The sequence below is a fragment of the Microcaecilia unicolor genome, chromosome 1 (genome assembly GCF_901765095.1).
Source record: "Microcaecilia unicolor chromosome 1, aMicUni1.1, whole genome shotgun sequence".
NCBI classification, from domain to species: Eukaryota; Metazoa; Chordata; class Amphibia; order Gymnophiona; family Siphonopidae; genus Microcaecilia; species Microcaecilia unicolor.
Window position 1 is genome coordinate 260,732,459 of NC_044031.1, and position 22,973 is coordinate 260,755,431.

At 44.3% G+C, this 22,973-nt stretch overlaps 1 protein-coding gene across 4 annotated transcripts in view; it reads right to left on the reverse strand.

Annotated features, from left to right (window-relative positions):
* The window catches only part of GADL1 (glutamate decarboxylase like 1), a 260,588-nt gene that overhangs the window by 67,938 nt on the left and 169,677 nt on the right, over positions 1-22,973 (reverse strand). For all 4 annotated transcript variants that reach the window (XM_030205926.1, XM_030205918.1, XM_030205934.1 and 1 more), the window contains exon 14: positions 8,211-8,300. In XM_030205926.1, the coding sequence (XP_030061786.1) occupies positions 8,211-8,300 (90 nt within the window). The remainder of the gene's footprint in view (positions 1-8,210; positions 8,301-22,973) is intronic.

The following is a 22,973-nucleotide window of genomic DNA, read 5'->3' on the forward strand; positions in this document are numbered from 1 at the left end:
TTCACTCACCCCCCAGGCCAACGATGGCCAGCGTTTTGCTTAGCTGCTTCAGGATCCCAGACGGCAGAGCACTTTTTTTATCGACAGCACTCCAGAACCATATGGGAGGAGATGCATCCCCTTTATCATTTTGGTCGCTCTTCTTTGAACCTTTTCTAATGCCGCTATATCTTTTTTGAGATACAGTGACCAGAACTGAATGCAATACTCAAGGTGAGGTTGTACCATGGAGAAATACAGAGGCATCATAATATGTTTGCTCTTATTTTGCATCCTTTCCCAATAAGTCCTAGCATCTTGTTTGCTTTTTTGGCTGCTGCCGCACACTACGTGTAAATTCTAATTAATGCCAATTAGTGTCAATAGGGGCCCATTTTTCAAAAGTACGCTAGCGTTTCTAGTGCATGCTAAAAATAAGCATGCGCTAAACATTAGAGATGCCCATATATTTCTTATGGGTGTCTCTAGCGTATAGCATGTGCTAATCATTAGTGTGCACTAAAAACACTAGAACGCCTTTGTAAAAGACCCCCGAAGTGCTTAAGTGGTAATTATCGGTGCTGATTGGCTTGTTAACTAATTAAGTTGCACTATATAGAATCCCGGAGATAGGGAGGAATTCTATAAATGACACTCAAAAATGGGCGCCAGAAAAGAACGGTGCTAAGCGTTATTATATAAAGGATGCACACCCCTTATAGAATAGTGCTTAGCGCCAATTCTCAAGCCAACTCTGAGTGCCAACACCTGCTCAAACCTGGTGTAAGTCCCAGCATCCAAGTTGGGCGCAGAGACCCATTATTCTATAACACTGCGTACAATGTTTTGGAATGCCCTTAATCTGCCCATACTGTTCCCATGGTTTTGTTTCTTTACTGTAAGTGTGCAATTACTATCAGCTGTTTCCTTGAACCATTTACGATCACACATTGTCCTCTTTCCTGTGCTAGTTTATTGTTTTTGTTTTCGTTTCTTTGACCACCAGTGTGCTGTCATTCACTATCAGCTGTTCCCTTGAGCCATAGCGATCATAAGTCATTCATTATGTTCTTGCTTTTGTTTTTCTTTGACTGCAAGCGTGCTACCAATCACCATCCGCTATCAATTACCATCAGTTGTTCCCTTGGACCATTGCGATTACACATCATCGATTACGTATCTCAACCGTTTTTCCCCGCTATTTTCTCCTCTCCTTTTATAAAGGCTGTCATTTGCCATCAGCTGTTTCTTCAAATTTACTGCTGAACCCTTCACGCAAGTGATCCGTTCCACGATTCAATACAAAGGTCTTTTTTAAGGTATATTTTTTCTCTGAGATATCTGTTTCTCACCCTTGCTATTTCTCCTTTTTTTTCTCTGAGATATCTGTTTCTCGTTTTTCACCTTTGCCATATTAGTCTGTATGACTTCAATCTGGGTAGTTCGTCTATCGGACGTAATATTTTCTCCAGATCCTTCCGTTACCTTCCACAGATTAATATGTATGTGGATGTATGCATGTGTATATATATATATATATATATATACTGTATATATATGTTCTTTTCAGTCACTTCTCAGCCTGGTGTTTAATACCATATACACCTTATTCCTGCTAGCTTCAAATCATGTGATTCTTTGTACATAAACTCTTGGATACTTTGTACATGCATTTTTGCATTGGATACTTTGTTAATATTTGTACATCTCTTCTTTTTCACAGACCATTTATACACTATTCGCCAGTATTTCTTATTCTGGATCATCATTAGCTGTCTACCTTAGTATTTAGGTTAGTCCTTTTTCGTATTTTTAAATTACGCCACATACATATATATTTTTTTCTTTACATCTTTTTTTCCTATTTATTTTTTCCTTTTTTCTTCTTTTTTGTTTTTTCCTTTTTTCTACTTTTTCTTCTGTTTTATACTGTTGCATAATGTTTTAAGAATTATTTCCCCACTGACACATTTTTCATTTTGTTTTGTTTTATTTGGTTTATTCGTTTTATTTATTCTCTCATACATATCAACATTCTTAATTGTTACGCATGTATTATTATTATGATTTTGCTGTTGTTCTGATCATTTGATATATATTTTGCATTTGTATTTGCATTTTTATTAATATTCTACGTCTTATTTATATTTATATATCAATTCATTTTTATATTATGTTAAATGTCTATTTTTACTGTTTTTATTTGTAGACTCCTGATGCAGGCCTTTTGGCCGAAACACAACGGTTGTGTCGAGTCAAATATACTAATTAATAAAATTTGGTTTTAGCTTTACTGTGATCCAGTCTCTGGGACTCCTGGTTTTGTGCCCACTTTTCTGTTTGTTTTACAAAGTATCCGTGGGTCTTCTTTGAGTTCTTCACGCTTTGTGGATTCTCTATTGACTCAAAAATGGGCGCCAGAAAAGATTGGTACTAAGCGTTATTATATAAAGGATGCACATCCCTTATAGAATAGTGCTTAGCGCCAATTCTCAAGCCAACTCTGAGTGCCAACACCTGCTCAAACCTGGTGTAAGTCCCAGCATCCAAGTTGGGCGCAGAGACCCATTATTCTATAACACTGCGTACAATCTTTTGGAATGCCCTTAATCTGCCCATACTGTTCCCATGGCCACATCCCCTTTTAGGTTGTGCGCTATGGAATTTAAGCATCCAGCATTATAGAACAGCCCACAGCCAGATGCATACACAAATCCTAACTGTTGCCAATAAAGGTCAATGGTTAACAGCTCGTTAGCTCAGAAGCGCACTCAAGTTTGGGTGCCATCTACCGGATTCTATATAGTGCACCTAGCATTACGTGCTAAAATCTAAGCATATTCTATAGCAATGCATGTAACTTAATTGGCTTTATAAGTCAATCAGCATTGTTAACAACACTTAACAAGCAATAATGAGCCATAATTGGTAATAATTAGAACTTACGTGAATAACTTGCTAAGCATATTCTGTAATGCACTACATCTGCATTTTCATGCACGCGGACAAAAAGGGGTGTGGTTATAGGCATTTTGTGGGTGTTCCAAAATGTACACGCACTGTTATAGAATATGGCCCAGTGCATGTAAATCTATGTGCAGGGACTTACGCCACATTTTCAATGGTGTAAATGGGCGCGCCTACTTTTAAGCACTGTGATATCGACTAAGCATATTCTATATATCGCGCATAAATCTGGGTGACGCTTATAGAATACGCTTAGGCAGAAATGTTTACCGCGATTTGTTAGGTGCTTTATATAGAATCTGGCCTCATATGTAGAATCTGGGGCATAATGCCACAGGATGTATGAAACAAAAACTGTTATACGTCTGGAACTAAAATTCACACACTGGGGGGTTAAAATGGCTATACAATATATGTAAACCTTTTATAAGACAATGGCAGCAAATGGTTATAGAGTTGGTAATTGTATGTTTGGAGTCATTGTTTTATGCTACTACATTTAAATGTGCTGGCCTGAACATTTCCCATCTTGTGAAAAGTTGTTTTTCCCTCTTATCCATAGGGGGCACTATCACACTTGTTAACAAAGCAAGCCTTTTAAAAAGTGCAAACACAAATTTGCTCTGCAGCAAAATCAAATTTCATTTCATTACAATATTTGCTCAAGAAGCAACACACACTCCCTTTTCATTTATATATCTTATAATAGACCTTTTTTTTTAAATTATGCATAATCCATATTCTGAGAAAAAAAAACAAACTCAAAAATCCCTTGGGAAATTTTAGGCACACTCATTTAGTCTAGCTTTCTCTTTCTCACATAGGCTGAACATGAGGAGACCAATTTCCAAAGCGCTTCACCCTCGTAAAATAAGTTGTCAGAAAACTGCCCACTCTCAATGAGAGTAAAAGTCCACACTTTTTACACAACATGCAGACAGTTTGTGGAGAGAAAATATGCTTCCTGTTCTCCACTGCACTAATTTCTCCCTTGCACTTTGAAGCAGTTAGTATCAGGGAATTAAATTATGCAGCATGGACAGCCATTAAAAGAGTCAGATCCTCTTTAGAGTGGCCCTATTAATATGCACACCCTCTGCATATCAACTGACATTCCATTAATAATTTTGAGCAGCCTGTAGTGACTCCACCCTAATATAAAATTAAAAGGAAACCGGAATTGGATTATTTGCCAGAGTGGTATAACAATGTGATTGTAAATTCGTCACGAAAAGGAGTCCATCATTTACTGATACAGCATCTGCTTACATCTATGTTAATATCCACAACTCTGTAGAAGACAGCCACAAAACAACTGTAGTGGCCATAGTATCCCCATCACCACCACTACCAGCACCATCCAAAAAAAGATGGCATTGGTGAGACAGGGCACATGGGACAGCAATGCCATTAAGCAAGGATGGAGTGATCATTGCGGCCACCACAATTGTTTTACTGGTGTTTGTAGGAGCCTTCCCAATCCCCTGCCTGCTCCAGCAGTGCTTCCCAGTTAGAACTTATTTGCTGGTCACCAGGACTCTTTGTGTATGTGGAACCAAGTTGATGTGGTTTAGAGCGGCTGCTTGGTCCTATGTCCCAGCTACTAGTCCTACTACCAGCCATGTGGGTTTCAGGTTAATGCTGGAGCCTCCTCCCTTCATAGTGTGAGAAACCTACACTAGCCCTGTGGTGATCAAACCACTGTGGTAACAACTGATACCAATTGGAGGTTGGAACATCAGGTATACAGATTCGGTATAAAAACTATGCATGTATTATAAAAATATTTCAAGTAGTAAACATTATGTAATCATAGATGACTATATTTATACAACAATGGGGCTCATTTTCAAAAGAGAAAAGTGTCTCAAATGGCATAAAGTGGCATTTGGATGTTTTTCTATGAAACTTTGACATTTTTCTGCCATGATGGAGCAAAGCAAAAACGTCCAGGGCTAAAGGTTAGCTGTTTTGGTCTAGAACTGTTTCAATCACAACTAATTCATAAAAAAGTGCCCTAAATGACCAGATGACCACTGGAGGGATTAAGAAATTACGCCTCCCCCCTTACTCCCTCAATGGTCACTGACCCCCCTCCAACCTCTCCAAAGATGTGAAAGAAACAGTACATACTAGCCTCTATGATAGCTTCAGATGTTACGGCCAGGCCTATTAGAGCAGCAATCAGAGGTCCCTGGAGTAGCCTAGTGGTCAGTGCAATGCACTGTAGAGAAAGGGACCCAGGAAGCAACAAGGCAGCCGATCCGTAAACTCCAATATGGAAACAAACAGAGCAGATCAGTAGTCGATACAAACAAATCTTTATTGTAGAGTTTCAACCTAATGCAATGCCCGACAAAGGCCGTGTTTCGCCCACAAGGGGGCTGCATCATGGGCTAGAAAGTAATAAACAACATTACAAATATAAAAAATTACCTAAAAATACAAAATGAAAACCATGACATGTAAAATCAAATATAACATAGGTATCACAAATACATGTGTATTAGACAATAGTAATAATAAATAACCAATAACTTTAATTAAAAAGTACTTAACTTTTATCTCACATCTAATGTTTGAGAACTCAAATATAAATCACATCTGCATTTAGCACAGAAAACCATAAGGAATCATTCAAAACTACATATTATCTTAAAATCATTAGAACATGTATTCCAAAAATGACAAACATATGTGATGTAGTAGGAATAGGATATATACCTATGTAATGTAAATACTGATCTTCACCACCGAAAAGCTTTATAGTGTATATAAATCTTCAACACAAAAAAAACTAAAAAATAAATAAACAAAAAAATACCAAAACTGATGTCTAATACATCAAAAAAGGAAAACCAAACAACTCAAATAAGTAATGTAAATTGAGAAACAAGCATTAAAGAGGTCTTTTACTAAGGTTTGCTAGTGTTTTTAGCTCACACTAAAAATCAGCTGGTGCTAAATGCCAACCTGGTCTTGGAGGCACCCCAGTCAGTCAGGTTTTCAGGATCTCCACAATGAATATTCATGAGATAGATTTTCATGCAGTGAAAGCAGTGCCTGCAAATCTCTCTCATAAATATTCATTGTGGGTATTCTGAAAACATTACTGGCTGGGGGGCCTCCAGGACCAGGTTTGGGAACCACTGGTTTAGTGCCAGCTGATTTTTAGTGTGAGGCATAAACACTAGCATACCTTAGTAAAAGACCTCTTTAATGCTTGTTTCTCAATTTACATTACTTATTTGAGTTGTTTGGTTTTCCTTTTTTGATGTATTAGACATCAGCTTTGGTATTTTTTATTTATTTTTTTAGGTTTTTTTGTGTTGAAGATTTATATACACTATAAAGCTTTTCGTGGTGAAGATCAGTATTTACATTACATAGGTATATATCCTATTCCTACTACATCACATATGTTTGTCATTTTTGGAATACATGTTCTAATGATTTTAAGATAATATGTAGTTTTGAATGATTCCTTATGGTTTTCTGTGCTAAATGCAGATGTGATTTATATTTGTGTTCTCAAACATTAGATGTGAGATAAAAGTTAAGTACTTTTTAATTAAAGTTATTGGTTATTTATTATTACTATTGTCTAATACACATGTATTTGTGATACCTATGTTATATTTGATTTTACATGTCATGGTTTTCATTTTAATTTTGTATTTTTAGGTAATTTTTTATATTTGTAATTTTGTTTATTACTTTCTAGCCCATGATGCAGCCCCCTTGTGGGCGAAACACGGCCTTTGTCGGGCATTGCATTAGGTTGAAACTCTACAATAAAGATTTGTTTGTCTTCCTCATGGGTCTATCAATGAAAGCAAAACAGTAAATCAATAAATGTGCACGCATTTGGGTCAAGGCTTTTCAAGCATTTGATGGGTCAAGACTTTGTGTACTTTTGGAAAACCGTTAAAGGACATAGATCATGTGCTCATTGCACTTGCTGTGCACATGATATAGTAGCAGATTGAAACAGCAGTTTTATTTAACCCATCTTTAAGACTATGATACATCACAAGTTGTTTATTGTGCTATGCGTCCCTGCAATTTATACTACATTGGACAAACACAATTGAAAGCAAAGCTCCGTATAGCTGAACATTTGAGCATCATTTGACAAAATAAACTGGAGGCTCTATTAGTGGAGCAATGGCAGGTTAAACATCATACTGTGCAAGATTTGCACTTTGTAGTTTTGGATGTCATAATTATGAAGCAAGGAGGTGATGCGTCTCACCTTTTGGGACTCAATGAAGAGATCACATGGTATAAAACATAGGTTTAAAAAAAAATCTTCTAATTGATTCACTGAATTTGGTCATCATAGATTTGATTGTGCCTCTATTTTACCATCTTTTGTTGGCTCTTTTTCTCCAATCTATCCCTATATCCTATTTATCTTTTGTGTGTGTGTGGGGGGGGAGGGGGGGGGCTTGACATGCTCCTAATACCCACTATGAATTACTTGGTATCAGACATCTGTTTTTATTAAGCACTGCTTGCCTTGCATTATTCACGGGCAATAGGAGCCAGGTTCTGATGACAGTGCAAAGTGTGACATAGACTGTCAATGCTCTGTCTAGACACAAAGGTATAGACAGCATGGTCACTCTGGAGCTCTGCAGATGCATGCATATTACTGCTGATCCATTACAATCTGTATTAAGAGGCCTTACTTAATTCAGCCTGAAGAAGTCTGACAACACACGCTTCAATAAAGACACTGCAACCTTTAAAAGATAGGTTAAGGATGCTGACATACAGTGTACTGCAATGCAGATCAAAAGCACAGTAGAGGGACACAGGACGCTCAGGCAGGTAGAATTCAAGCTGAAACTCTTTATTAAGCACCAAAAGCTGAGCCTTTCTTCAGCTTTGGTGCCTAACAAAGAGTTTCAATTTGAATTCTCCCTGCCTGAGAAAGTCATGTCTCCCTCTGCTTTGCTTTTGATCTTCATTGTATCCTGTAGAGGGCATCTTCCTGTTCCCCCCTGGACTGTATACTGCAATGCTGCAGGAATGGATTTCTGCATAGTGAATTTCAGGCTAATCAAGCTATGCAGATTAACCTGGTTCCTAGATCAAACACATGTGAGAAAATGTGAACAACAGTCCTTGTGGATAATCCAAAAACCAGACTACAGGGCAGCTAATAGTTTGCTACTGTTTTCACTTCTTCAGAGCCAGTGATTGGGACCAACCAGCCATCACAAGCAAAGAAAGATTGCTTTACACTTCACACTCACCTGATGAAGTTTCTGCCAGAATTCCTGGTCTTGCTCCATGTTCCTTAAGCTTGGTGGAATGTACCAAAAGCAAACATTTGCATACTCCGGCTGGTACAGAAAACAGATTAATAGACCAAGTTAAAATAATAGAAAGGAACTTCACTGATCATCCCTTCTACAAGTATGTAGCCATACTTTATCATCAAACAGATTTTGGACTAGATTCTGTAAATGGTGCCCAAATTTGGGTGCTGAAAAAATCCACGCTAAGCGTTATTGTATAAACGGCGCTCTGAAGGGCCCTTTTACTAAGACGTGTAGGTGCCTACATGTGTACAACGCGCATCAAATTAGAACTACCACCCGGCTACCGCGTGCCCCAGGCAGTAATTCTAATTTTTACGTGCGTCCGATACGCGCGTCAGAAAATATTTTTTATTTTCTACTGCGTGGCGCTAACCGGGCGATAATCGGCAGTGTATATGAGCTGACGATTACCGCATTAGTCCTTACTTCTAAGTCAATGGGTGGCTTTAAGGTCTCAGGCCGAAAATGGACACGAGCCAATTTTTATTTTGCCACATGTCCATTTTCGGCCAAACAAAAGGCCTTATTTTGCAGGCGCGCTGAAAAATGGACCTGCGCGCATCCAATACATGTGCCTAGAACAGCACAGACCATTTTTTGGTGCACCATAGTAAAAGGACCCCTGAGTTGGGCGCCATTTATAGAATAGTGCTTATTTCTGCGTGAACCTTTGGGTGCAAGGATTATACTAACTGAAACCTGGTGTAAGCTGTGGTGCATAAGTCAGGCATGGATTCCCAAATTCTATATTAGAACTTGCATCTTTAGTGAACACCCCTGACCTGCCCATGCCCCTCCCATGACCACACCCCCTTTTCAGTTGCATGCTAAAAGATATGAATGCGCATCAGTATAGAATAGCGCTTAGCGAGACACTGCGCAAGTACTAATTGGAGCTAATTAACTGCAATAATTGGCTGCTAGTGATCAATTATTGCTACTTATCAGCTCATTACTCAATTAAAAACCACATGGTAAAATTATGTATCATACCTGATAATTTTCTTTCCATTAGTCATAGCCGATCAATCCATAGACTGGTGGGTTGTGTCCATCTACCAGCAGGTGGAGATAGAGAGCAATCCTTTTGCCTCCCTATATGTGGTCATGTGCTGCCGGAAACTCCTCAGTATGTCGATATCAAAGCTCCATCCGCAGGACTCAGCACTTAGAGAATTACACCCACAAAGGGACACTCTGCCCAGCTCACCACCGCAGAAACGGGGGAGGGGAATCAACCCAGCTCATCCCCACACAAGTGGGGGAGGGGAATCCGTCCAGCTTATCCCCGCGGAGCGGGGGAGGGACACCACACCCGCCGATGTGGGGGGATCTGGCTTATCCTGCAACCGCGGGAGGAGCTGACTGACCCTAACACCGCTGAAGCGGGAGGGGTACAAAGCTGCCCTACAGCCGCACGAAGCGGGAGGGAGCGCCGGCAGAATTTAGGTCTCAATCCAGCCCCGTAAAAACGAAGGGGAGAGGAATGCAGCAGCTCACTGTAACACAAAATCGTCTCAACTCCTGAAGAATCCCATTGAAAAAACTTGAACACGAAGTCCTCCTGAACAGGAACTGAAGACTAAACTTGAACCTGAAATGCAACCAGAATATAAACAGTACAGATATCTGGGAGGGGCTATGGATCGATCGGCTATGATTAATGGAAAGAAAATTATCAGGTATGATACATAATTTTACCTTCCATATCATCATGCCAATCAATCCATAGACTGGTGGGATGTACCGAAGCAGTACTCACCCAGGGCGGGACATAGAAATCCCTGACCGCAACACTGAAGTTCCAAACCGGGCCTCCGCCCGAGCAGCCACGGTCAAGCGGTAATGTCTGGAGAAGGTATGAGCCGATGCCCAAGTTGCTGCCCTACAAATCTCTTCCAAGGAGACGGACCCGGCCTCTGCCATCGAGGCCGCCTGTGCTCTAGTGGAGTGAGCCTTCAGCTGGATAGGCGGCACCTTCCCCGCGGCCACATAAGCCGCTGCAATGGTTTTCTTGACCCATTGTGCCACTGTAGGCTTGGCAGCCTGCAGACCCTTACGAGGACCTGCGAACAACACAAACAGATGATCCGACTTCCGGAAATCATTGGTCACTTCCAAGTATCTGATGATGACGCATCTCGCATCTAGATATTTGAGAGCAGAGTACTCCTCTGGGTAGTCCTCCCTACGAAAGGAGGGTAGACAGAGCTGCTGATTCACATGGAAGCGAGAAACAATCTTGGGCAGGAAGGAAGGCACTGTGCAAATAGACACTCCTGCCTCAGTGAACTGCAGAAAGGGCTCTCGACATGATAGCGCCTGGAGCTCGGAAACTCTTCTGGCTGAAGTGGTAGCCACCAAAAAGACTGCTTTCAACGTCAGGTCTTTCAGAGATGCCCTCGACAAGGGTTCACAAGGCGGCTTCTGCAAGGCTCTTAGCACCAGATTGAGATTCCACGCAGGTACCACTGAGTGCAGAGGAGGGCGCAGGTGATTAACTCCCTTGAGAAAGCGTACCACATCTGGCTGCGAGGCCAGGGAAGCACCCTTCAGGTGACCCCTGAAGCAAGCAAGAGCCGCTAACTGGACCTTAAGGGAACTGAGCGACAGGCCTTTTTCCAGACCTTCTTGCAGGAACGCCAATACTGAAGAAATTGGAGCAGTGAAGGGAGAAAGTGAGCCTGCCTCACACCACGATGCAAAGGTACTCCAAACCCTGGTGTAAGCAGTAGAAGTAGAGCGCTTCCTCGCTCTCAGCATAGTGGCGATGACCTTGTCTGAGAAGCCCTTCTTCCTCAGACGCTGCCGCTCAATAGCCAGGCCGAAAGACCAAAGGGGGAGGGATCCTCCATTACCACGGGACCCTGATGCAACAGGCCCCGCTCCGCTGGCAGCTGCAGAGGGTCGTCCACTGAGAGCCTGATCAAGTCCGCATACCAGGGACGTCTGGGCCAATCCGGACTCCCCAGGATTATCTGGCCCGGATGCTTTGCCACCCGGCCTAGCACCCTGCCGAACATGGGCCAAGGCGGGAACACATAGAGAAGCTCCTGTGTCGGCCACTGTTGGAGAAGAGCATCTACTCCCAGAGATCGAGGGTCCCGACCTCTGCTGAAAAAGCGCGGCACTTGGCTGATGACGCCATCAGATCTAGGCTTGGCTGGCCCCAGCGCTTCATGATGTCCAAGAAGGCCTGAGCAGCATTCATGACTCCCGCAATGTGGGCCGCCGACAGCTGTTCCAGGTTTGACTTCCGCCCACAGGCATAGCTACATGGCCTCCTAGGCTAGAGGGGCGCTCATGGTACCTCCCTGGGGATTGAAATAGGCCACAGCCGTGGCATTGTCCGACCGGACCCGTACTGGCTTCAGCGCCAGGACCGGGAGAAACTCCAAAGGCGCCAACCGAATGGCTCTGAGTTCCAGGAGGTTGATAGACCACTTTGCCTCTGCAGGGGACCAGAGCCCCTGCGCTGTCCTTCCCAAGTCGTGGGCTCCCCAGCCCGTCAAAGAGGCGTCCGTCGTGACGACAACCCACTCCGGGGTCATAAGAGGCATTCCTGCGGACAGCTTGTCTGGCCTCAGCCACCAGCTCAGCGCCTTGCGCACCGCCCGATCCAAGGGAAGGCGCACAGCGTAATCCTCCGAAGCTGGAGTCCAGCGCTGCAGCAGAGAGAGCTGTATAGGTCTCATATGGGCCCTGGCCCAGGGCACTACTTCCATCGTGGCCGTCATAGAGCCCAACAGCTGCACATAGTCCCAAGCCCGAAGAGGAGAGGCTGCTAGGAACTTGTCCACCTGAGCCTGAAGCTTGACAATCCGATTGTCTGGCAGGAACACTCTGCCCACTTGGGAGTCGAATCAAACTCCCAGATACTCCAGGGACTGAGTCGGGCGCAGCTGGCTTTTCTCCCAGTTGATGATCCACCCCAGGGAGCTCAAAAGAGCAATCACCCGGTCTGAAGCTCTGCCGCACACTGCATAAGAGGGGGCTCGGATCAACCAGTCATCCCGATAAGGATGGACTTGTACTCCTTCCTTGCGTAGGAAGGCCGCGATGACCACCATTACTTTGGAGAAAATCCGCGGAGCAGTAGCCAACCCGAACGGGAGGGCTCTGAACTGGAAGTGTCGGCTCAGAACTGCAAAACGCAGAAAGCGTTGATGAGGAGGCCAGATGGGAATATGCAAGTAAGCTTCCTTGATGTCCAAGGATGCCAGGAACTCCCCTGCCTGCACTGCCGCTATAACAGAGCAGAGAGTCTCCATCCAGAAGTGCCGAACTTACAAGGCCCGACTGACCCCTGTGAGGTCGAGGATAGGCCGGACAGAACCTCCTTTCTTTGGTACCACAAAGTAAATGGAGTAACGTCCCTTACCAAGCTGATCTTCTGGCACCGGAACAACCGCACCCAGGCGGATCAGATTGTCCAAAGTCTGCTGCACTGCCACAGCTTTGACCGGAGACTTGCAGGGAGAGTGCACAAACCCGTCTCTTAAGGGTCGGCAGAAGTCTAGCTTGAAGCTGTCTCTGATGACTTCCAGCACCCAAGCGTCTGAAGTTACCCTGATCCACTCGCCCAGAGACGAGGATAGGGGTCCTCCAATCTGCTCTGGGCCATGGACCAGCGCCCCGTCATTGGGTACGAGACCCTGGGGGAGGACCGGAGGACGCACCTCCGGGACGGCGGTCTCTGCGAAAGGAATGCTGCTTGGGGGAGAAGTTCCTTATGAAGGAAAAGGGGGCAGAGGAGCCCGACTTGCCCGGGCGATACCGACGGGCTTCCTGAAACCGTCCTTTGGGGGAACCGGGGCGGCCACCACTGGCCCGAGCCCTGACCTCCGGTAACCTCTTGCCCTTAGACGTGCCAAGATCGGTCACAATCTTGTCCAGCTCGACCCCAAAGAGCAGCTTGCCTTAAAAAGGCAACTTAGCCAGGCGAGACTTAGAGGCGTGGTCAACAGACCAGTGCTTTAGCCAAAGCCACCGCCGTGCAGAGACTGTCTGAGCCATACCTTTAGCCAAGGCTCTCAAGACATCATACAGCAAGTCTGCCAAGTAGGCCAAGCCCGATTCTAGGGCTGGCCAATCAGCCCTCAAGGAAGGATCCGAGGGGGGAGCCCGCTGCACCAGCGTCAGGCACGCCCTGGCCACATAGGAGCCGCAAATTGAGGCCTGCAAACTTCAAACAGTCACCTCGAAGGATGACTTTAAAGCCGCCTCCAATCTCCTGTCTTGGGTGTCCTTTAGGGCCGTGCCACCTTCCACCGGCAACGCCGTTTTCTTAGTCACCGCAGTGATTAAAGAATCCACGGTAGGCCCAAGAAAGGCCTCCCGTTCACCTTCAGGCAGAGGATAGAGGCGGGACATAGCCCTAGCCACTTTAAGGCTCGCTTCTGGGAAATCCCAACGAGCCGAAATCAAGGTGTGCATGGCTTCATGTACGTGGAAGGTTCTCGGCGGGCGCTTCGTCCCCAGCATAGTGGCAGAGCCAACAAAGGCTGAGGGAGAGACGTCCTCCGGAGAGGAAATCTTCAAAATGCTCATGGCCTGCACTAACAGGTTGGGCAAATCCTCTGAGCGAAAGATCCGTGCTGCAGAGGGGTCATCCGCTCCACCCGAGCGGGAATCAGTCTCCTCCAAGGAATCCCCAAAGGACCGTTGGGAGAACTCAGATACGCTGCCCTCATCTACATCAGAGGAGACAGAGTCCTCTAGGGCCTGGAAGTCCACCCGAGGGCGTTTGCTTCCGAAGACCTCAACCCCTTGATCAGAGGGGGGAGCTGGGGCAGCATTTAGCATAAGAAAAGCCTGATGCAGCAGCAAAATGAACTCAGGGGAGAACCCCCTAGACTGTGCACTTCTGCCGCCTGGGCCACGGCCCTAGATGCACCCTCAACCGGCGCTTGCCACAGCGGGGGAGAAACATGCTGCGCATCCAAAATGGCGTCCTGCGCGAAACTCCGAGAAGGAGCCGCGCGGAAAGAACGGCGCCTAACTTTCGCCACTTTCTTGCGACCATAGCATTAACGTCTCCCACCTCGAGGGCAGCCCAAGAAGAAGCCGTCCGAGCAGAGTGGCCGGCCAAAATGGGGGGGGGGGGGGGGCCAGCAGCGTGGGATGGGCGCTTATGGCGGGAAAAAACCGCCGCACCGGAGGAAGAACCGTGACACTGACCGGACTCCAAACTGACGCCCAAACAAAGGCGAGTCAGGCTTTGAAACCCCCGCATCCCCGCTAGACGCACACACGCGGTCCGGGGAGCGAATCTTCGCGCCCTCGCCCTCCGACGCCATAAGCCACATGGAGACCGAACGGGGAACCCCCTGCCCGCTATAAAAAGGTAAAATTACCTGCTTCTCGCTCCGAGCTGTAATGAACTGGTGTCCCAGTGAGCAGCTGCAATAAACGCTGATATAAACGTTGAAATAAATGCCCTTAAAGGACGTTCAAATTTTTTTTTTTAAACGGAGCCAGCGGGAGGGGGGAGAAAAGGAGGGACCTGGCACCACCAGGTTTGCACTTGCTCAAGAAGAGCCCTCAACCCCAGGTACTCAACAAAACCTAAGAATTAGGCTTGGAGACCTAGCCAGAGCTGCTGCTGTGTGTGACCACCACCTGCTGAGATAGAGAACATACTGAGGAGTTTCTGGCAGCACATGACCACATATAGGGAGGCAAAAGGATTGCTCTCTATCTCCACCTGCTGGTAGATGGACACAACCCACCAGTCTATGGATTGATCGGCATGATGATATGGAAGCAACTCGGATGTAAAATTTTGGGCACCATACATAGAATCTTGTAGTTTAGGATAGAGCTGAGCGGACTTCTACAGTCTACGTCCAAGAAACACCAAAGAAAGAGTCAAGATAAAGTATATAATATCATATTCGTTGTTGATTTTATTCATGAATTGATAACGAGTGTGACTGTTGGGCAGACTGGATGGACCGTTCAGGTCTTTATCTGCCATCACTTACTATACTATGTTTAGAGAATGACACGGAGACAGAGACCCGCAGTAACCGCGGGGATAAGGATGGTGACACAGCCCACGAGGACGGAGCGGGGACAGATCCAACGGGGACAGGGCAGGGATGGGGACAGAGCCAGTGAGGACAGGGACAAACTTTGTCCCCGTGTCACTTCTTACTTTGAAGCCTGTTAATGAACTGGACTGTTATTTATGTTTGACTGATGCAGACGACAATATTTTTATTTTTGGGAAAAACAAGCAAACATGCTGGCCACAGCTAGCAAAATTTGCATGGGAGATCTTGAACATCCTGCTACCAGCACATCTTCTAAGAAAACATTTTCCATTGCAAGAGGGACTGTGGAAGACAGGAGAGCTAGAGTGAATCCTGAGATTGTTGATGACTTCTTATTCATCCACAGATTTAAAAAATCATAACAGTGCTTCATAGAACATATTTCTCCCCTCTAGGGCATACAAAACAGGTTGTATTTTGTACCCCTGAACATTTTAACAGGGTGTATTAGGATTTCTTGGGGTACTACTACTACTACTACTTAACATTTCTAGAGCGCTACTAGGGTTACGCAGCGCTGTACAAATTAATGAATAAGGATGGTCCCTGCTCAGAAGAGCTTACAATCTAAAGGACGAAATGTCAAGTTGGGGTAGTTGAGATTTCCTGAGAAGAGGTGTAGTGATTAGGTGCCGAAGGCGACATTGAAGAGGTGGGCTTTGAGCAATGATTTGAAGATGGGTAGGGAGGGGGCCCGGCGTATGGTTGGAAGGGTAGACGGGGGTGGTGGTGGTGGGAGGGTTTATTATAGCTGCTTGTTGTTATTATTGTTTTCTATTTGTAATTTACACACAACAGTTGCACAACATGTTGTTCCTTTTATACTTTAATAAAAAGATTTAAATATAAAATCAGAAGTGTTCGCGGCTTCTACAGATGAGAACAGAGCCCACGGGGACGGGGTGCAGATGGGGACAGAAACTACGGGGCGGGGACGGAGACGGGGCATGCGGGGATGGGGTGGGGATGGAGACAGAACCCATGGGGATAGGGTGGGGACAGGGACAAATTTTATCCCTGTGTCATTCTGTACATGTATGTTATGTAAAAAAACATCTGATAGCAGGTCTGACAGAGAAGTTCCAAACTCGCGTTTTGATGAACGCTGCAAGTGATGTCTGACTGTCTCTGCTGGTTCAACAGTGGGGCCCTTTCACTAAACCACGGTAAGTACTTACCCCTGGATTCTATAAAGGTTACCTGAATTTGGGCTCAGATCCCAGATCCACACACAAACTTAGTGAACCATTAACAATTATTGACATTAATTGGCACTAATTAGGATTTGTGTGCGCATCTGCCAGCATGATATTCTATAACACTGCATGCCTAAACTGTCTCGCACGCAACTCAAAAGGGGGTGTGGCCATGGGAGGGGCATGGCCGGGTCCAGATCATTCCAGAATTTAGATGCAGTGTTGTAGAATTCCAGGGTCATGTGTCTAACTTGTGTACCAGGATTTGCACCAGGTTTCAGCAGGCATAAGTCCTCATGCCCAAAATCGGGCATGGGAATTGGCGCTAAACGCTATTTCATACAAGGCGCTTGGTGTAGGGCACCCATTATAGAATATGAGTTTAGCACAGATCTTTCTGGTGCCTAACTGTGGGCACTATTTACTGAATCCAGCCCTTAATGCCTAGTGCAGAGCTGCGTTGAGGGACTTTGCAGTATTTTCACAGCGCATGGCAAACCATGCACTAAGCGTGTTTTGTGTTAGGAGGCAATGCATGGGTGGAAAGAGGGCATGGACAGCGTCTGGCAGTTAACGTGTTCTGTTTACTGCATTGTGTGGGAAAGCAAGGGGTACAAATGTAATAATAATAATAATATACAGTACCAATTGCCTAATGTGGCATTAAATGGGACCACTTACCGACTCCTAAATATGGCGGTTCATTCCAGGTGAAGGTCAGCCATATTTTTTGGATTCAGATAAGTGTTTTCTAATAGCATTTTCACACTGATTGAATTACTTGTTACATTATTTTTGGTTCTGATTTTGGGCAGCACAATTTGACTGATTTTTTTCACACGATTAATATATTGGACAATAGCAGCAGTTGGGAGTGTCAGACTGGTGATGTATATTTATATTTAGCGAAGCTGGTATGGTGGAACCTTCCACTTAAAGCAATAGTGTGATGCTAGTTAAGCAGTTAGGACAATAATGATGGTCCTTTACCCCCTTTAGAGAAATGTAGGTGTAACACACTTCTGGTGTCTTAAGCAGCATTACTGCAGACCAGCAGGGAAAAAAAAAGTTTTTCGTCATGGATATACTTCACCATACATCATATAGCAGAAAGAAAGAACTACGCCAGCAAAGCTCTAACAACTGGAATGGAGTTCTGGTCACCACGCTTGATTAAGTGCACACTTGTATGTGACTATAAAGGGACCACTGGTGGTGAAGTGGTGAAGGCGGTTAGCTTAGCAGAGTTTAAAAAGGGGTTGGACGGTTTCCTAAAGGACAAGTCCATAAACCGCTACTAAACGGACTTGGAAAAATCCAAAATTCCAGGAATAACATGTATAGAATGTTTGTACGTTTGGGAAGCTTGCCAGGTGCCCTTGGCCTGGATTGGCCGCTGTCATGGACAGGATGCTGGGCTCGATGGACCCTTGGTCTTTTCCCAGTATGGCATTACTTATGTACTTATGTACTGTCCACATATCCCTGATCTACAGGATCCCTGAAATCAGGCTACGTTAAGAGTGGAGTATAATGGGTAACAAGCTGCCAGCTACAGATGGTCCTTCCCACCTCCTAAAATCACAAAAGGCAGTGAAAGATTTTGCAGCAGGTTGCCAGGAGGTGAGGTATAAATACCATCCAGTTAAATACATTCTCTTACAAACTGAAGGGACTGTCACCATTTTCTCTCTACTGCTTGCTTTCCCATCCCCTCTGGCAACTTTAATTGAACCAGTTCACATTGTAAAACAAGAGCAGCATGTGCTGCTGTAAGGATTCAGAGCAGGAGCTACCAGTGGAGACAAGAGGAAATTAAACCCTGCAAGAAAACCAAAAGCTTTCATAGCCAATGAATTTGAGAGGACACATTGGTTCTATGAAATATCTAACAGGTTCTTTTAATAAGCTGGGGCAAAAGTGGCCTTAGAGCTTATGCATTTTTTTTCACTCACACTAAGCCTATTTTTATCACAGCTGTAAAAATGGCCTTTTTGTATTTATGGCCACACACTAATGTTAGTATCGACCACGGAAGTGGAGGAACGAGGACCACAAGCTCTTATGGTTTCTAAGCTTTACATTTGTACATAATGAAATGCCGGTTGTACTCTTCTTTTGTATTCTTTTGCAATCCTCTTTATCAAGTACGTATACACCTTAATGTAATGCCTTTGGTACTCAGTTACTCGGAAATGGCAACCGCCATTACGGCAAATGTAAGCCACATTGAGCCTACAAATCTGTGGGAAAATGTGGGATACAAATGCTACAAATAAATAAATAAATACCTATTTGGCTTTTTGATTTTTGAATGTTTTTTTTTATTTTTCTCTGGCATTTTTTATTCATGGTCATTTTTTTAACTTGATGATACACGTTTGAATGATTATTTATTTGTATTTTGTAGACTTCTGAGGCAGGCACGTTGCCTGAAACATGGTGCCGTGTCGAGTCAACATACTTATCCATTTTATGGAATAAACTGTATGTAACTACTACTACTGTCTTCCTGGTGTGATTGGACGTGTCCTGTTGACCACGTTACTTCATAATTTGACATATGCTAATGTTGCCATTAGCGCATGGCCATTTAAAAAAATGTATCGTTTGAGCACTTCCCGCCACCCATCGATAAGAGCTAACCAGTTAGCATGCGTTAATATAGCTGAGTTAACTGGTTAGCATAGGAATGCCCATTCTCTGCCCCCAGACATGCCCCTCCAAAAAAACTAAAATATTTTTTAGCATATGTTTAGCGCACGCAGATTCAGCAGTTACCACAGGATGCCTGAGCTCATCCAGTATGCCATTTTAAGCTTCATTAGCCCCTAATGAAGCTTAGTAAAAGGGCTCCTATGTGCTCTCTATGAGGCTGATGCTCAAAACCTAATCCTCATAACACCAAACCAAAGAAAAAGAACTGATGATCTGCACCCCATGTACCTCTAGGAATTGTTCTATGTTTTCTAGAAGTTCTATGTGCTATTAAAATAACATGAACCCAAACATTGTAGATTCAAGAACATGAATACATTCTAGAATAAGTTTGAGAATCCTCAGAAGACACCACTTTCGGCACATTCAATAATGAGTTTAGCCTAGTGGCATAGCGTCTCCTCATCGGAAAATCCCTTAGGTAACTATTTAATGGTGCAATTGCAAACACACATGCTACAAAAAGTGCTCAAAGCTACATGTGCTCGCTGCTACAAGTGCTCTAAATCAAAAAATTGTTTAAAAGAACTTATCTTAAGTTCCACTCCGTGATAAATACTGTTGGAGTCCTCTTTGGCTTTCCCTAGATAACGCCCGACACCGCGGGTTTCAATGTTTTCTTAAAGGTTGCGCGATGCTGTCTCATTATCATGACGTCACTGTGTCAACAAAAATACAGTCTCAAAGATAGATTCCTATCCAGACCTATTGAAGACCCAAAGGGTGACATTAACTAAATAAATAAAGTCGTATGACGGCCCTAACCAGAAGAGAACAATGGTGGATTCATAGGTTGCAGACAGTGAGTCCTTATGGGCTCAATGAATCGGTGGAATGGAACTCTATGATTTAATTATGGTGTTCCATTTTCCCGTGCTTATTTGATGTTGGATAATTTATCATTTTTTTGATACGTTTGGAATTTAGCTTTTTCAAAGTCCAACAGTAGTTTCTCATTCGTTAGGTACTCAATGTATGTTTTGAACTTGTTCATGATAGGTTAGACTAAATAAGACGTAACTGACTTTATTTATTTAGTTAATGTCACCCTTTGGGTCTTCAATAGGTCTGGATAGGAATCTATCTTTGAGACTGTATTTTTGTTGACACAGTGACGTCATGATAATGAGACAGCATCGCGCAACCTTTAAGAAGCGCCTGTGAAGAACAATCGAGTGCATCCGGGAGAATTACCGATGTCCGGAAGTACAGACTGTTGTGAAGGGGAGACGGGCAAATGTTAACCCGAGTCCCTGATGAAAACATTGAAACCCGCGGTGTCGGGCGTTATCTAGGGAAAGCCAAAGAGGACTCCAACAGTATTTATCACGGAGTGGAACTTAAGATAAGTTCTTTTAAACAATTTTTTGATTTAGAGCACTTGTAGCAGCGAGCACATGTAGCTTTGAGCACTTTTTGTAGCATGTGTGTTTGCAATTGCACCATTAAATAGTTACCTAAGGGATTTTCCGATGAGGAGACGCTATGCCACTAGGCTAAACTCATTATTGAATGTGCCGAAAGTGGTGTCTTCTGAGGATTCTCAAACTTATTCTAGAATGTATTCATGTTCTTGAATCTACAATGTTTGGGTTCATGTTATTTTAATAGCACATAGAACTTCTAGAAAACATAGAACAATTCCTAGAGGTACATGGGGTGCAGATCATCAGTTCTTTTTCTTTGGTTTGGTGTTATGTTCAAAAGATAAACCTTGCTTTCTCTACCTCACCAGCTCTCCCTCCACTAGTCCGTTCCCCTCTCTCTCCTTCCCCTCATTCCCTTTCCTCCTTTCCTGAAGTTACTATTGAGGAAACTACACTTCTCCTTTCTTCCTCAAAATGTACCACCTGTTCCTCTGATCCCATTCCCACCCACCTTCTTAATGCCATCTCTCCTACTCTTATTCCTTTTATCTGTCACATTCTCAACCTCTCACTTTCCACTGCGACTGTCCCTGCTGCCTTTAAACATGCTGTGGTCACACCTCTCCTTAAGAAGCCTTCACTTGACCCTACTTGTCCCTCTAATTACCGACCCATCTCCCTCCTTCCTTTTCTCTCCAAATTACTTGAGCGTGCTGTTCACCGCCGCTGCCTTGATTTTCTCTCCTCACATGCTATTCTTGACCCATTACAATCTGGTTTTCGCCCTCTCCACTCAACCGAAACTGCGCTTACTAAAGTCTCCAATGACCTATTACTGGCTAAATCCAGAGGTCAATATTCCATCCTCATTCTTCTTGATCTTTCCGCTGCTTTTGACACTGTCGATCACAGCATACTTCTCGATACCCTGTCCTCACTTGGATTCCAGGGCTCTGTCCTTTCCTGGTTCTCTTCCTACCTCTCCCTCCGCACCTTTAGTGTTCACTCTGGTGGATCCTCTTCTACTTCTATCCCTCTGCCTGTCGGCGTACCCCAGGGTTCTGTTCTTGGTCCCCTCCTCTTTTCTATCTACACTTCTTCCCTTGGTTCATTAATCTCATCCCATGGCTTTTCCTACCACCTCTATGCTGATGACTCCCAAATCTACCTTTCTACCCCTGATATCTCACCTTGCATCCAAACCAAAGTTTCAGCGTGCTTGTCTGACATTGCTGCCTGGATGTCTCAACGCCACCTGAAATTAAATATGACCAAAACCGAGCTTCTCATTTTCCCCCCCAAACCCACCTCCCCGCTCCCCCCATTTTCTATTTCTGTTGATGGCTCTCTCATTCTCCCTGTCTCCTCAGCTCGAAACCTTGGGGTCATCTTTGACTCTTCTCTCTCCTTCTCTGCTCATATCCAGCAGACCGCCAAGACCTGTCGTTTCTTTCTTTACAACATCCGTAAAATCCGCCCCTTTCTTTCCGAGCACTCTACCAAAAACCTCATCCACACCCTTGTCACCTCTCGTTTAGACTACTGCAATCTGCTTCTTGCTGGCCTCCCACTTAGTCACCTCTCCCCTCTCCAGTCAGTTCAAAACTCTGCTGCCCGTCTCATCTTCCGCCAGGGTCGCTTTACTCATACTACCCCTCTCCTCAAGACCCTTCACTGGCTCCCTATCCGTTTTCGCATCCTGTTCAAACTTCTTCTACTAACCTATAAATGTACTCACTCTGCTGCTCCCCAGTATCTCTCCACACTCGTCCTTCCCTACACCCCTTCCCGTGCACTCCGCTCCATGGATAAATCCTTCTTATCTGTTCCCTTCTCCACTACTGCCAACTCCAGACTTCGCGCCTTCTGTCTCGCTGCACCCTACGCCTGGAATAAACTTCCTGAGCCCCTACGTCTTGCCCCATCCTTGGCCACCTTTAAATCTAGACTGAAAACCCACCTCTTTGACATTGCTTTTGACTCGTAACCACTTGTAACCACTCGCCTCCACCTACCCCCTCCTCTCTTCCTTCCCGTTCACATTAATTGATTTGATTTGCTTACTTTATTTATTTTTTGTCTATTAGATTGTAAGCTCTTTGAGCAGGGACTGTCTTTCTTCTATGTTTGTACAGCGCTGCGTATGCCTTGTAGCGCTATAGAAATGCTAAATAGTAGTAGTAGTAGTAATGATAGTTGAATTTACCAAAGATTCTAATATTTAGGAGATTTTTGAGTGGTTTCAGTTTTGGCAAAACCTAATCCTGGCATTAGAGGTGATTAGCATCGGAAAGTGCAAATGTTGATGTTCACAGAATATCTAGTGCAGGTATGAATGTGAGTGCCAAAGATGGC